At 37.7% G+C, this 14,592-nt stretch overlaps 1 protein-coding gene across 1 annotated transcript in view; it reads right to left on the minus strand.

Moving 5' to 3' along the window:
* LOC102439967 (RB1-inducible coiled-coil protein 1-like) overlaps nt 1-9,048 on the minus strand; it is a gene marked incomplete at its 3' end in the record, with an annotated part of 18,317 nt that extends 9,269 nt beyond the window's left edge. The window contains exons 1-6 of the mRNA XM_006108423.3: nt 8,618-9,048; nt 6,994-7,115; nt 5,280-5,406; nt 4,929-5,099; nt 3,679-3,881; nt 626-1,052 (exon numbers count right to left, since the gene is read on the minus strand). Of these exons, the coding sequence (XP_006108485.3) occupies nt 626-1,052; nt 3,679-3,881; nt 4,929-5,099; nt 5,280-5,406; nt 6,994-7,064 (999 nt within the window). The remainder of the gene's footprint in view (nt 1-625; nt 1,053-3,678; nt 3,882-4,928; nt 5,100-5,279; nt 5,407-6,993; nt 7,116-8,617) is intronic.
* Between the last annotated feature and the right edge of the window lie 5,544 nt (nt 9,049-14,592).

Consider the following 14,592-nt stretch of genomic DNA (forward strand, 5'->3'; position numbering starts at 1 on the left):
ACTGACATCCAAGGTGGCAGACGCTCAGTGCAGAAGCTGTCCCCTGGTGGTCAGTGTGCTCCCATATCCGGGTCAGCCCAGTGGCGCTCCCACAGCCGGCCATGCCCTCGACTAGTGCACGAATTCCGTGCACCGGGCCTCCAGTGTAATTAATAAGAGGCTACCATTTGTGACACCACAAAAAAGGAAACAGACATTATTTAAATATAGGCAGCACTTCCTTTGCACTGAAACTTGTGCATATGTGAACATCTTCTCACTTTTCTCAAATTTGTGGTAACTGAGTCCAATGTGCACACATTTCCAATCCAAAGTATTGTACAAACCAAAGACTAGCTGTAAATCATTAGAGTGATAAAGGGCTAAAAAGAGATGACTAAAATAGATTCAAATTTTCAACTTAGGCAAAATTAAAACAATACATAGAATTAACTACTCAAGAATGTGTGTATTTCATTGAATGTAAATCATCAGTATAAATAAAACCTATAAAAAACAAAATTGTCTTTTACTCTAAAACTCATTATTTCTATTTTAACACAATACCCATTCTCCCATTTCATAAAGTAATTAGTATAAATAATATAATTTCAATAACAAAAAGTATCAAATTAACATTACTTACCCTGCTCATTGAATCAAAGCACTTCCTAACTAATGATTCCACATCATTAGGTCTATCTTGAACATTTATCCAGTCTAACAAAGAAACATTAAAAAAAGGCAGATCTCTGTCTTTAGCATCTACTGAAGTTTCATCCTGCTGAGCAGTACTTTGACAAGATTCCCCAATTTCTTTTCCACTTTCAACATCTGTGGTATCTGGGGCTACATGTTCCACTGACTTGTGAAATGAGGTTAACAAGGATTTGTTAGTTGTCCTAGGCGTATCGGGAGAGAGCACCAGTTCAGTGGAAGTTTTCATCTCAGCCTTTTCTGAGCCTTCATGTTCAGGTAAAGAATCCATTCTTCCCAAACATTCCCTGTAACTATGTCTGGTTAGGCACTCCAACAGCGGAATCTTGGCCATTACTGAAACCGCAGTTCCTAAACTTAAAATATAAAAGTTTTGTTAGGAAAATAACAGGACTACTCTAATTACAGATCAACATTTTGAAAGATTAGCATTTTATTATTACACAAATCTTACCATCTCTCTATTATGCTATACATATGTAAAGCAATCTAGGAGGTGTTTAAATGAAACCTAGTTAGATAGAAAGGTATCAACACATTTAAATTCTATTCTAAAGTAAAGTTTGTCAGTTCACACTAAATAAGTGAACACCTGATTTTTATCAAACCTTAAAATATAAGAAATTCAAACTTACAAAAAAGATTTACTTGTCCTGACCGGTTTGGCTCAGTGGATAGAGCTATGGACTCAAGGGTCCCAGGTTCGATTCCGGTCAAAGGCATGTACCTTGGTTGCAGGCACGTCCCCAGTGGGGAGTGTGCAGGAGGCAGCTGATTGATGTTTCTCTCTCATCGATATTTCTAACTCTCTATCCCTCTCCCTTCCTCTCTGTAAAAAATCAATAAAATATATTTTTAAAAAAAAAGATTTACCATAGCAGTCCCTTAAAAAATATTTTTATCTTTAAGTCAATCAAGGATTTTTGACATACTGAAAGCACAGGATAAAATTAACAATCTTAATAAAGATTAAGGTAACTCTTACATTCATCAGACCCTGAAAATAAAGTAGACATATGTTGTCAAAAGCCATGGGTAAAAGATAAAATCTTGATGATGTGTCTTCTGTAAAAACATGTAAAATGATTCACGGTCCTACATTAAATTGACATATCTAAGTGACTCTCTAAAAAATAGTTACTTAAAAAGGTTTTTATATAAACTTTTAAAAGATATTTCGAGTCTTAATTAATGATTTCCTTCCTTCCCAAGATTTGTCCCATCGTCAACTTGAGGCCAAAATCTTCTAAAGATTCAGCCCACAAAACAGAAACTTGATTTTATTAAAGGTTACTTAAATGAATGAATGAATGAATTTTTTAAAATCCCAATTCAAGGCAATAAAATACCAAACAAAAAACTGAAAGCATATATACATATATACACACACACACACACACACACACCTTGCTATTTAGAAAATACATTTTCTGTATTTTCATATTCATTATATCCCTTTTTAAAAAGAAGCAAAGGGTATCAGGTGTGCTTATATACGAAGAACCAGAAAACCATCTAAACAAGAGCTAGAACACATTGGCTTTTTTCTATCTTACCAAGCCTAAATCATATGGCCACATTTTTTTTTTTCAATGCCAAGATAAGAAACAATTTATTATAGAGAGAAGAAAAATTTCTCATCCAAAATATAGAAATCTGTACAACTTTGCCACAATCAATACACATGAACTGTACAAATTTACACCAGTTCATAATTTACCAAATAAAAGATGACTAACAAAGTTCACAAAATAGATGGTGGTTTGTGGAAAAGACTTTTACCCAATTAAGTACAAGGAAAGTTACAAACCAGACCTCCACTTTATAAAAATAAGAAGTTTACTCAGTCTTAGAAAACTACAAGCTAGCAAATGTACAGAGCTGGCTGGTGCTACCACCACAGTTGAGACAGTGTCTTTTTAAGGGTCTTAAATTGTAAAGCCTGTTGCCAACGCCTATTCTGGTCACTTGCTACTTTCAAGGCCAAAAACACAATATAAGGTGTGACCATTTCCCCAGGTCATGACTACTAGGTTTGTCTTATGTACATTTATACATATTTAAGTGCTAGGTAAAAGTCTTGTCATAAAACTTCCAGTACTACCTTGTTTAAAATGTTGAGCTTTCCTATGCAGCTTCATATGGCCACATTTTAAAAGGAAATTACATTTTCCTTGATTGGTTAATGTTTTGAAATTTTTTTCCATTTCTATTAGATATATTATTTTTTTTATGTTACCTTTATTGGAAAATTGGTAGCAAGATGAGAGGATGCTAAGATTCTTTGGGTCAAAAGTATTTTAAGTCTTTTACATAAAGAAAACAACACAAAAAAAAGAAATGTGGGCCGAAACCGGTTTGGCTCAGTGGATAGAGCGTCAGCCTGCGGACTCAAGGGTCCCAGGTTCGATTCCGGTCAAGGGCATGTACCTGGGTTGCGGGCACATCCCCAGTAGGAGATGTGCAGGAGGCGGCTGATCGATGTTTCTCTCTCATCGATGTTTCTAACTCTCTCTCTACCTTCCTCTCTGTAAAAAATCAATAAAATATATTAAAAATTAAAAAAAAGAAATGTGGAAGATCTGTAAATATGTGGTGAGGAAAACAGGCCATTATTTTGGAGTCTATAAAAGGCATCATAGGTCAGCCGGTGTGGCTTAGTGCTTGAGCTCCACCTATGAACCAGGAAGTCATGGTTTGATTCCTGGTCAGGCCATATGCCCGGTTGCAGGCTTGACCCCCAGTAGGGAGCATACAGGAGGCAGCCAATCAATTATTCTCATCACTGATGTTTCTATCTCTCCCTCTCCCTTCCTCTCTGAAATCAATAAAAATAAGTTTCTTTTAAAAATTAAAACGTATCATAAAGTCTCAAAAAATGAATTTCGATTATGTCCTACTTTAAATATTAATTACTAAAACTACTGATACTTTGCAAAGATATTTTAAACATCTTATTATCCATTTTAATGGCACACATACTGAGTAAGTTTTAGCTTGATGTCTTCTATGGATTGCAGATAATTTGAATAAATATTTTCAAACTTGAAAAGTAGCTTTTGGTATGAATTTGAACAGTCCTCCAGATTGGCCATGATTGCAGCCCAGCCCTGGTGTTGAAGGTGTTCATCATGGACCAGACTTTCACAGAAGGAGCTAAGTTTCTTGGCAACTTCATACATTTCCTACATTGAAAAAGAAAAAACAGTAAAAAAAAGGTAATTTGTCTGTGCACGTATCTATATATGTACTTACATGTGTGCATGAATGCATTTTGAACACATTTTAAAGAAAGCATTGTTAAGGGAATGCTTTAGTTTATCTTGTGCCTGCTTATTATAATAGTGGAGGAAGAAAAACACCTAACTCATTGCTGCTGGGAGTATATACTGGTAAAGCATCTACTGAGGGCAACTCAGCAATAACTATCAAAAGTAAAATGGGTCCAGGTGGTGTGGTTCAGTGGTTGAGTCTTGACCTAGGAACCAGAGGTCATGGTTTGATTCTAGGTCAGGGCACATGCCCGGGTGGCCAGCTCAATCCCCAGTGTGGGGCGTGCAGAAGGCAGCCAATCAATGATTCTCTCTCTGATGTTTCTCTCTCTCTCTCCCTCTCCTTTTCTCTCTGAAATCAATAAAAGTATTTTTTTAAAAAAGAGCTTAATCAAATAAAGACTAGTCAAAGATTTTTTAAATTTCAATACTATGAAATAAAATGCAAAGAACCTCAATGTCTATCATAAATAATTTGTGCCAATACAACGAAATGTATATATTTTTATATATGATACTGATATGGAAAAATCAACATATAGCATTAAATTTAAAAGGTAAGGGTGTTGGATTCATAAGTTAATATTCTTTTTTTCTAAATTGATTTTAGGGAGGGTGTGAGGGAGAATAGAAAAGTGAAGAGAGAGAGATGAGAAGAGAAAACATAGGAGAAACACTGACCCACAATCTAGGCATGTGCCCTGACTGGGAATCGAACCTGCCACCTTCTGGTGTATGAGACGACACTCCAACCAACTGAGCCACATACCCTGCTATTTAGATCTGAATGCTTTAGAAGTAATAAATGCTAGAATGTTCACAAATGACTAATAATAATTCATGAAAATATTACCAAGTATGTGTGTAAGACTTCATTTTGTTAAATGCACCAGTTAATTTTTTAAGTTGTATTAGATGTAACTAAGTATTATTGCATCTCAAAATATACTTATATCTTACCACTGCAAGCTGTGTTCTTGAAGCAACAGTGTGAAAAACTGCAGGCATCATTAGTGACTCTTCAACTTTTATTTCCATGTCATTTTCTGTTGAAAAGGTAGTTTTAGGAATAGCAGGTGGAAGCTCACATAAGATCATTTCTTTGTTAAAAAGAAAAATTGGATTTGTGTCCTATGAAAGTAAAAATGCAAAGAAAAAAACAACACTGAAGTAAAATATTACGAATACTAAACATGCACATTGCCCTCAATACATGAAGCAGATAAGCCTTAATTCTGAACGCTGAGTTCCCCATGCCCTATCTGAGGAAGCTGAAGCATGTTTGAGTAGAAGGGCTGCTAGGACACCTACCGTCCCAGCACTGTAGGTGCACACTCTTCTATCTGCAGCCATACACTCTCCTCCATTGACCACCAGCACCTGGTGCTGAATAGCGATCTTGTATTTGCTATGAATAGCATGCTTAAGATCTGTAACACTTTAATAAAAAGATAAAAAAACAGTTAGTTATTTACATTAGCCCCATGACAAATATGCTTACTATCAATGTAATACTATGTAAAATATCTGATATAAGCTTATTTCTGGAATTGGATTTCATAATTATTTATCTTAGGTAAGTAAGTCAAACCATGTGCCACTTCTAAAAGTGATTCTATAAAATACAGACAGTAGACATTTATTTTTGTGCTCTTTATATAATGTAGCAAAGGAATATGCTCAAATTAGCATCAGGTCTGTTAAAATCCTCAAAACATAGGATGTATGATAAAAGCTCCACATCACATTACACAACCATATATTAAATCTAAACCATATGAAAATTACAGTAGGTCCTCGGGTTATGTCAGAGGTCCATTCCTACGGCGCCACATAACGCGATTTCACCGTAAGACGGAACCCACCTACATAAACACCTACATCACTCACGTGGAGCACATACACAGCAGTAATGAGTGAAACAGTAAAAAAAAATTTAAAAGAAAGATAACAATTCCTGACCTTTACTTGTGGTAAATAAATAATAAAAAACATAAAGCACATATGTACATACATCGAAATGACAGAACTTTTTTTTTATACATAAATGGGAGATAGCGATGTAACCATGAAACAACGTAGGTCAAGTCTGACGTAACCCGAGGACTGTCTGTATATCCTTTTTCTATCTTTCAAAAATCATTCCTTTACAGGTAAAATCGCATTTTATAAAACTAAAAAAATTTAATAATTTCACAGTTCCATTTTAAAACTAAGATTATTAATTCCATAAATTATAATATTTTCAGTGTCAAAATTCTATTTTGTTATCAGGTCTTTGCTATTATGGCCACTATAAAAATATAAGCAGATTTAGAAATACAGGGTGGGGCAAAAGTAGGTTTATAGTTATTCATATGAAAAATAACAAATAATAATAATACAAGAATAAACTCATTTACTGTACTCACTGTAAACCTACTTTTGCTCCCCACCCCCCTGGATTTGGTATTTCTATTCCCCTCCGTTTGGCCTCAAAATACATCTTTCCTCCCCTGAGACTTCTCCCCATATAAGAGGACATTTATTAGTCAAATATTTGAAACCCCTGCATAGCTAGAGTATTAGACACATGATTCCCACTAATTCGGCTAAAAGTCAAACACTGTCTTTAACCATATGAGGGAGTTTTTTAAAAAGCACTAAAAAACATGGGATTGATACATGTTGCTTTATATAGCTAGCAATAATCCCCTAGCAGTGTACTGTGAAACTTAGAATAGAAATCAGCTATGAAAACTTACTTCTAATTGATAACTTTGGTTTGAAATCAGTATATTTGTGGGTGAGTTGTTTCTTGTGAATAATATAGTCACACAAATAGAATAAAGCACAACTTAATGATTTTAACTTTAGCATTTCAGAGAAAGATAACAATATGCTGGGATGAAATATTGCATTTAAGACTTGCTATATCACTACTCTTATTTAACAAAGCAATAGTTTTCACAAATCAAATTGTTCCTGTTACGTTTTTGCATGTACAAAATGCAAAGCTGATGCAAACAAATGAAATACAGCTCACGTTTGCACTGTAAGTTCAGTGTCAAATGTTAGGGTAGTTCCAGTGTTAACCAGAAATACATATAACTTCATGATGACTTCTCTGGATTCTGTGGGCTTATACCTCACACTCTGATATAGTTACTAAAAGAAAGAGACAAGAAAAGTGGTCAAATTTAAACACATACAAATACCATCACATAAAGCACAGCACAGTTGTACTAGATAAATAACACCACCACCAAATAACATAGGTTTTTATGTTTAAAATGGCTAACTGGACAATTAAGTAAACTTGTTGCCTAAAAACAAATCGTAATGAGACAAGTAAAATGCATAACTGTTTTACCATTAAAGCATAGTTTAAACAAAAAGGCCAGTGGTTAAAAAAGTTATGTGTACATGTCACTGTTCTACATTCAAAATAAAACAAAAAACAAAATTAAAAATTTGATCAAACATCTTTCTAACTCCACTTTTTCCTTATAACGATAAAGTCTTAAGGTTAAACTTACAAAGGACAAATAAAGTAGCCACTAACTTGCAAGTTAGGGAAAATAAGTTAGTTCTAATTCCTTCTCCTGAGCTGCCTGAGTTCCATCTGCACTCGGACCCTGCCCTAGCCAGTGGATAAAGCATCAGCCTGTGGACTGAAGGGTCCCAGGTTCAATTCAGATCAAAGGCACATGCCTGGGTTGCGGGCCTGATCTCCAGTGTGGGGCATGTAGGAGGCAGCAGATCAATAATTTTCTCTCATCATTGATATTTCTCTCTTCCTCTCCCTGTCCCTTCCCCTCCCTGAAATCAATAAAAATATATTTTGAAAAAATAAAAATATATATTAAAGAAAAAGAAACTTAGGCCCTAATAGTTTTATCACCTCGTGAACAGTAGAGTGTGGAAATCAGAATATTTAAAATAACTTTGCCACTAACTATTTGAAGTCAAAACCTTATAAAACATCTATAAAATAAAGCAGGATGGGGAACCTTTTTTCTGCCAAGGACCATTTGAATATTTATAACATCATTCATGGACTATACAAAATTATCAACTTAAAAATTAGCCTGCTGCCAAAACCGGTTTGGCTCAGTGGATAGAGCGTCGGCCTGCAGACTGAAAGGTCCCAGGTTCGATTCCGATCAAGGGCATGTACCTGGGTTGCGGGCACATCCCCAGTAGGAGATGTGCAGGAGGCAGCTGATCGATGTTTCTATCTCTCTCCCTTCCTTTCTGCAAAAATCAATAAAATATATTTTTTAAAAAATTAGCCTGCTATCTATTTAACTCACCCCTAATGCCTTGACAGCACAAAACCAAATGATTTCTTACGCCTTGTGCGCCTTGTGCAGCCCGCAGGCCGGACATTCCCCACCCCAGAAATTAAGAGGCAGATTTCAATGTCTAGCTTTTTTCTTTTCTTTTTTTTTAACAACTGGAGGTAAAAAATCCCTAAGATTAATGAAAGATAACAATAAATTGCCAGAAACTAGTATCTTTATATTCTTTCCACATGGACTCTACAGTAAAATTATCAGGAAAGAAAAGGCAAATAGAAGTTTTAAAATGGTTGCTTCCAAAATCATTGTTCTAAATGCCTTAAATCTATTAAAAAATCTATTATAAAGGTAGGAACTGTGACTTACCGTCAGGCACTGTGAAAAGAACTACCACTTTTCTTAAAAAGATTAAAACTGGCTTATGTTTGCTTTGCTTGATATTGGCAACTGAATGGCATTACTGGTTAAATTTGGTGAACTGAAAAAGAAAAATTTCTGGATTACTATGGAGAGAAATAATTAGTATATGATGACAATATATGGTTACTATTCTCTTCCTTTTAAAATTACCTTCTGAAACAGTAATCTCTACTCAGTCTTTTTCCTACCTGCACATTCACTGAAACCACATGTGACTTGGACCCACACCACACCATTAAAAGATATCAAACAAAAAGTCTCCAAAGAACTCCCCAAACTGCTAAACCCTACAGCGTTTCTCAGTCTTTACAATATAATGGCAAAAGAGCCCGGAATTGTGGAGCCAGACTGCCTGAATGATTCTGGCCCCATTATTTGTACATGATCTTGAACAAGTTATTTCAGTTTCTTTTTTTTTTTAATATAGGAATTAAAATGGTACCTTAGAGCAGCGGTCGCCAACCGGTGGTCCTCGGACCACTGGTGGTCCATGAGGTCTGAAAGGTTGGCGACCACTGCCTTAGAGAGCCCCTCCACCTCCATCCACACTTCAGTGAAATCCTGACACCACCACCACCACCACCACCACCACCACCACCACCACCATCTCCTGTCTCCTGCCCCCTACCCCAACCAATCCTGGGGTGTGGGCAGCGCCTATGATCTGTTTCTAATCAATGAAATCTGGCAAAGGTGATGAAATTTCACATGACTGCTACTGAGATTATGTGAGATTATACCTTCCACCATGCCAACTGACTCCCTCCCTTGCCGGCTTTGATGAAGTAAATGAGTTGCCATATGGAGAGGCTCACGTGGCAAGAACCTGAAGTTGGGCTCTGGCCAAAAGCCAGCAAGAAGCTGAAGGCCTCAGTCCTGCAGAGAACTGGATCTAGACAACCACCAAGAGCTTGGAAGCACATCATTCCTCAGTCAAGCCTCACGCAAGACCCTAGCCTAGCCAACACCGTCACTGCAGCCTTGTGAGACCCTGAAGCAGAGGAGTAAGTCAAACCATGCCTAGAAACTGTGAAATAAGATTTGTGTCGTTTTAAACAGCTAAGATTGGGGTAATTTCTTCCTCAGCAAGGGTATTGCACATCATAGGGATACTACAACAATTAAGTGGGGGGAGAGGGGAGTGAATGTATTTATGGTGCTTAACAGATAATAAGAATTCAATAAATAACCCAAGCACCCCTTTTGGGGCACCTCTTCCTCTGTTAACTCTCCAGTGTTTGGGTGAAATCTCAACCATCCCTCTTCCCCCTTTTATAGCAGCTCACATGCTCCCACAGCTGCAGTTTACCACCACTGCCGATTCCTGAACCCAACCCAAATCTCTCTCTAGACCTGGATCATTTACCCAACTCCTCTCAAACTCAACAAACCCAATTTTCCCATATGCATTTCATTATTACTATTTCTAAAACTGAGCTCTTTTTTTTTTCTGCCTCCTAACCCACTCACTTTTCAACTGTTTCTGTTGATGGGTCTACATTGAGGCAGTCTCTCAAGTGCTATCCTAGATCTTTCATCTTTCTCACAGATTATATATATAAACATCAGTTAAGTACTTAAGTACTTATATCCAGTCAATTCTAACACAAATATTTACTATCTATTACTATTCCTATTGCTACTGCCTTAATCAGGCCCTCAGTGATTTCTGGAATTTTACAAAAGCTTTTACAACCTGCTCCATATCTCCTCTATCCCTAGTCCACCAACCTCCACACTACCTTCAAAAAACCATTCTAAATGCTAGGCCAGTGGTCGGCAAACTGCGGCTCGCAGCCACATGCGGCTCTTTGGCCCCCTGAGTGTGGCTCTTCCACAAAATACCGACTTCTGCGCATGGGCCACGAAGTTTCAATCACACTGTACGTGCGCGCCCGCACGTGGTATTTTGTGGAAGAGCCACACTCAAAGGGCCAAAGAGCCGCATGTGGCTCACGAGCTGCAGTTTGCCGACCACTGTGCTAGGCTAATAAAGTTTTATGCTGCTTTAAACCAGCTATGATTATTATTTATGTCAGCTACCATTTACTAGTATGAGAATTTACTATATTCTAGACAACTACTCTAAATGTTTTGTTAAATAAAGTTCTTACATTTGATCCTCACAAGAATCCTTGTGGTAGGCACATAATATTACCATCCTCATTTTATAGATTAAAAACTAAGAATTAATTAAGGACCAATTGTACCTTCTCAACCCTTTAACCAGTACAAAAACATCTACTAAGACAGCAAACATTATATGGCAGCTTCCTTTCCATCACAACCTACCATCCTCATCCTCCTCACAATTCCCAAACACTCACTTAAACTCCTGTAAAAAGTCTCGTTTTCCCTATCTAAAATCCTCCTTTCTCTACCTGCTATTATTACTCCTTCCCCTTTGCCCTACTCTCAAGCCCCACACTTTCTTTCACAGATTTAATCACAATATCTTTAGCTATGCTATGTACTCTCTTTCTATGCTTGCATATATTTTGATGTTTCTATTCATAGTTCACAACTCAACTGAATAGCAAGCTTCTTTAAAACAAGGACTGTTCATTCCTGGGAACTAGTTCTGAAACATGTCTAAATAAAAATGAATAATTCTATACTAGTAAAGGATTATTCTATATCCTTGTAAAGACCGTTAAGAAGTCACATGCTTGACTTCGACCACAGAATTTCTTCAGGTTGTTATCAAAGAAAGATCCCTAGATTTTCCAACATCATTATCTCTATGACAATAGGCTCCATTTCATTCATCAGCCCACCACTATCATTCAAATACTTGACAATGCAACCCCAATGAATTGGTCCAATTGAACAGATACTCAAGTTCTACTTAGCTAAAATATATGTCACTGTTATACTACAGATTAGCACCAAATCTTTTAATGAATAAAACAAAGTGACTAGGAAGCCAACAGACTAAAGTAACAAATATAGTTGATTATCAGAGCCCCAAGTAACAGAGCTGGATCCTTGGGTGAGTAACAATAAGCAAGGTCCTCTGCCAAAACTATTTGCTAAAAGTCACTAAAACACCCTGGATGGGTAGCTCAGTTGGTTAGAATAGCATCCTGATCCACCAAGGGCACATACAAGAATCAACCAATGAATGAATACATAAATAAATAGAACAACAAATCAACGTTTCTCTCTCTCTCTCTCTCTAATAAAAACATAAAATAAATTTAAGCCACTAAAAGTTTGAGTGTTTCATGACCAGTATATCCTGATTTATATTACTTGTCTTTCACTTAATAATCATCTTTCCACATTACAAATGCTTCATAAATATTAATATTGATGGCCAAATAGCATTCCAACTTGTGAATTCATCATAACTTATTACTTACTATCTTACAGATATACTTTTTTTCTTATTCTTATGATTATTCCCATAAAGTAGATTCATAGGAGTTAAACTGCTGGATCAAAAAAATCCAAATATTTTAAGGCTATTAGGAGATTGATTCCTTTACCAATTTATACTCCTCAGGCAATATATTTGGTCAACCAGTTGACTACATCTTTTTAATATCATATTTTTACATGTTTGCTAATATTTATTTTGTATTTAAACACTGTCTTTGATTATTACTGAGTTGTAACTTTATTCATTCCCAGACTGCTTGCTGTGTATCATGCACTCTAGTAGAGATAAAATATAATCCTATATAACAAAAGCCTAATATGCAAATCGACCAAATGGCAGAACGACTGGTCGCTATGATGCGCACTGACCACCAGGGGGCAGATGCTCAATTCAGGAGCTGCCCCCTGATGGTCAGTGCACTCCCACAGAGGGAGCACCACTCAGCCAGAAGCCGGACTCATGGTTGGTGAGTGCAGTGGTGGTGGCAGGAGCAGTGAGCTGAGCGGTAAGGAGCAGTGAGCAGGCAGGCAGTAAGGACAAGGATGTCCTGGACTATGAGAGGGCACAGGCTGGGCTGAGGAACCTCCCCACCCCCCCTTCCAGTGCACGAGTTTCGTGCACCGGGGCTCTAGTAGTATATATGATCAATAGTCCCAGGACTGCTATGAACTCCAATTACCAGGAAGAATGAAGTCCCTATCTTACAGGGTTAGCTTATAAATTAAAGAGGACAATATATATATAACACCCAACACAATGCCTAATACAAGCACTCAATAAAATGTATTCAATAAACACAATTTGTACATTCATGTGCTAGGGACTAAAAATATAAAAATAATGGGGGGAAGTTGTGATATCTGCAGTCTGGAAAAGTAGGGATATATATACATGATACTTTCTAAGAAGTGTACAGAGAGTGACAGGAAAATATACAAGGCACTTGTATTGACAACAGTAGCCAGAGGGGCCCTGACCGGTTTAGCTCGGTGGATAGAGCATCGGCCTGTGGACTGAGGGGTCCCAGGTTCGATTCTGGTCGGGGGCATGTGCCTTGGTTGCGGGCACGTCCCCAGTGGGGGGTGTGCGGGAGGCAGCTGATCGATGTTTCTCTCTCATCGATGTTTCTAGCTCTCTGTCCCTCTCCCTTCCTCTCTGTAGAAGGTCAATGGAATATATTTTTTTAAAAAAAGAGTAGCCAGAGGGTGCATCACAAGAAAGGGCATGCAGATCTGAGAGAAGCTGGCAAGAGAGGAAGCTAGCCAGATAAGCAGGAATCACATGACTGTACTCAATAAAGGCTTGATGAGTGAAGGATTAAATAGATTGGTTAAAAGGAGTCATCTTTTTTTCTGAAGGATTAGGCAAGTAAAAGGTAACTAACATGGAAGGAATACTGGTGACTGACTAATCCATTCATCCAAATCCAACAAACACTTATTGAGCTTATGTGCCAGGACTGGGTATTCTGTGAACAAAATAGACATGATCTTTGCCCTGATGGAGTTCAGACTTGACGGAGAAAAAGGCATTTAAAAAGAAAAAAAGATGTAATAAATGCAGTGAAAGAAGATTGGGCATGAAGGAGGTCCTCCTTTAGATTTGGGTGATCAAAATAGACTATGTGGGTTATATTCAAATGGAGTCATAGGGGATGAGAAAAGACCTGTTACAAGAAGGCACAACATTTCTGTAATACTAAACATTTCATAATCACTATATTATTCTAAGTGTTTTCTTGTTTCCTTTTAAATAGTTTACCTTTCTTGCCTTGATATAATTTCACACTTAGAGGAAAGTTATAATAGTACAAAGAACTCCTTTTACCTTCTACCCAGATTCACCAACCGTGTACATTGTGCATCATTTGCTTTATCATTTCAGCCACTTCATGCCCCATACATCTACGTATTTCCCATGAACTACTTGAAAGCAATTTGCAGACAGATGTCTCTTTATCCATAAATACTTGGAATATGTGTTTGCTAACAGCCAGGATTTTCTCATATATAACCAAAGTACATTATCCAATCATTAAATTTAACAGTGATGCAACATTATTATCTAACCAGAGGCCCGATGCACGAAATTTGTGCAATAGTAGGCCCTCCTCCCCCCGGCTGCTGGCACCGGCTTCCCTCTGGCACCTGGGACCCGGGCTTCCCTCCAGTCACCGGCACCCAGGCTTCCTTCCGGCCTCCAGCACCCAGGTGTTGGGGTCCAACCCCAACGGGTCCACGGATCCCCAAAGGTGTGGACGGAGTCGGCGAAGAAGGAATGACATGGAAACTGGTTTCAGTTCATCAGCATAGCGAGGTTCTCCCTCCAGGATCTCCAGCGAAGTTCTGGTTAGGAACTCCAACCAAGTTCTGGTCAGGATCTCCAACCAAGTTCTGGTGCCATGTTCTCTTGCTAGGTTCTCCAGCTAGGTTCTCCAGGTTCTCCAGCCAGGTTCAGTCACCAGGTTCTTTAGCCAGGTTCTATCCAGGTTCTTTTGCCATGTTCTGTCTAGGTTCTCCAGTGAAGTTCTGTAGCC

Source organism: Myotis lucifugus, unplaced genomic scaffold (genome assembly GCF_000147115.1).
Source record: "Myotis lucifugus unplaced genomic scaffold, Myoluc2.0 scaffold_2259, whole genome shotgun sequence".
Lineage (NCBI taxonomy): Eukaryota > Metazoa > Chordata > Mammalia > Chiroptera > Vespertilionidae > Myotis > Myotis lucifugus.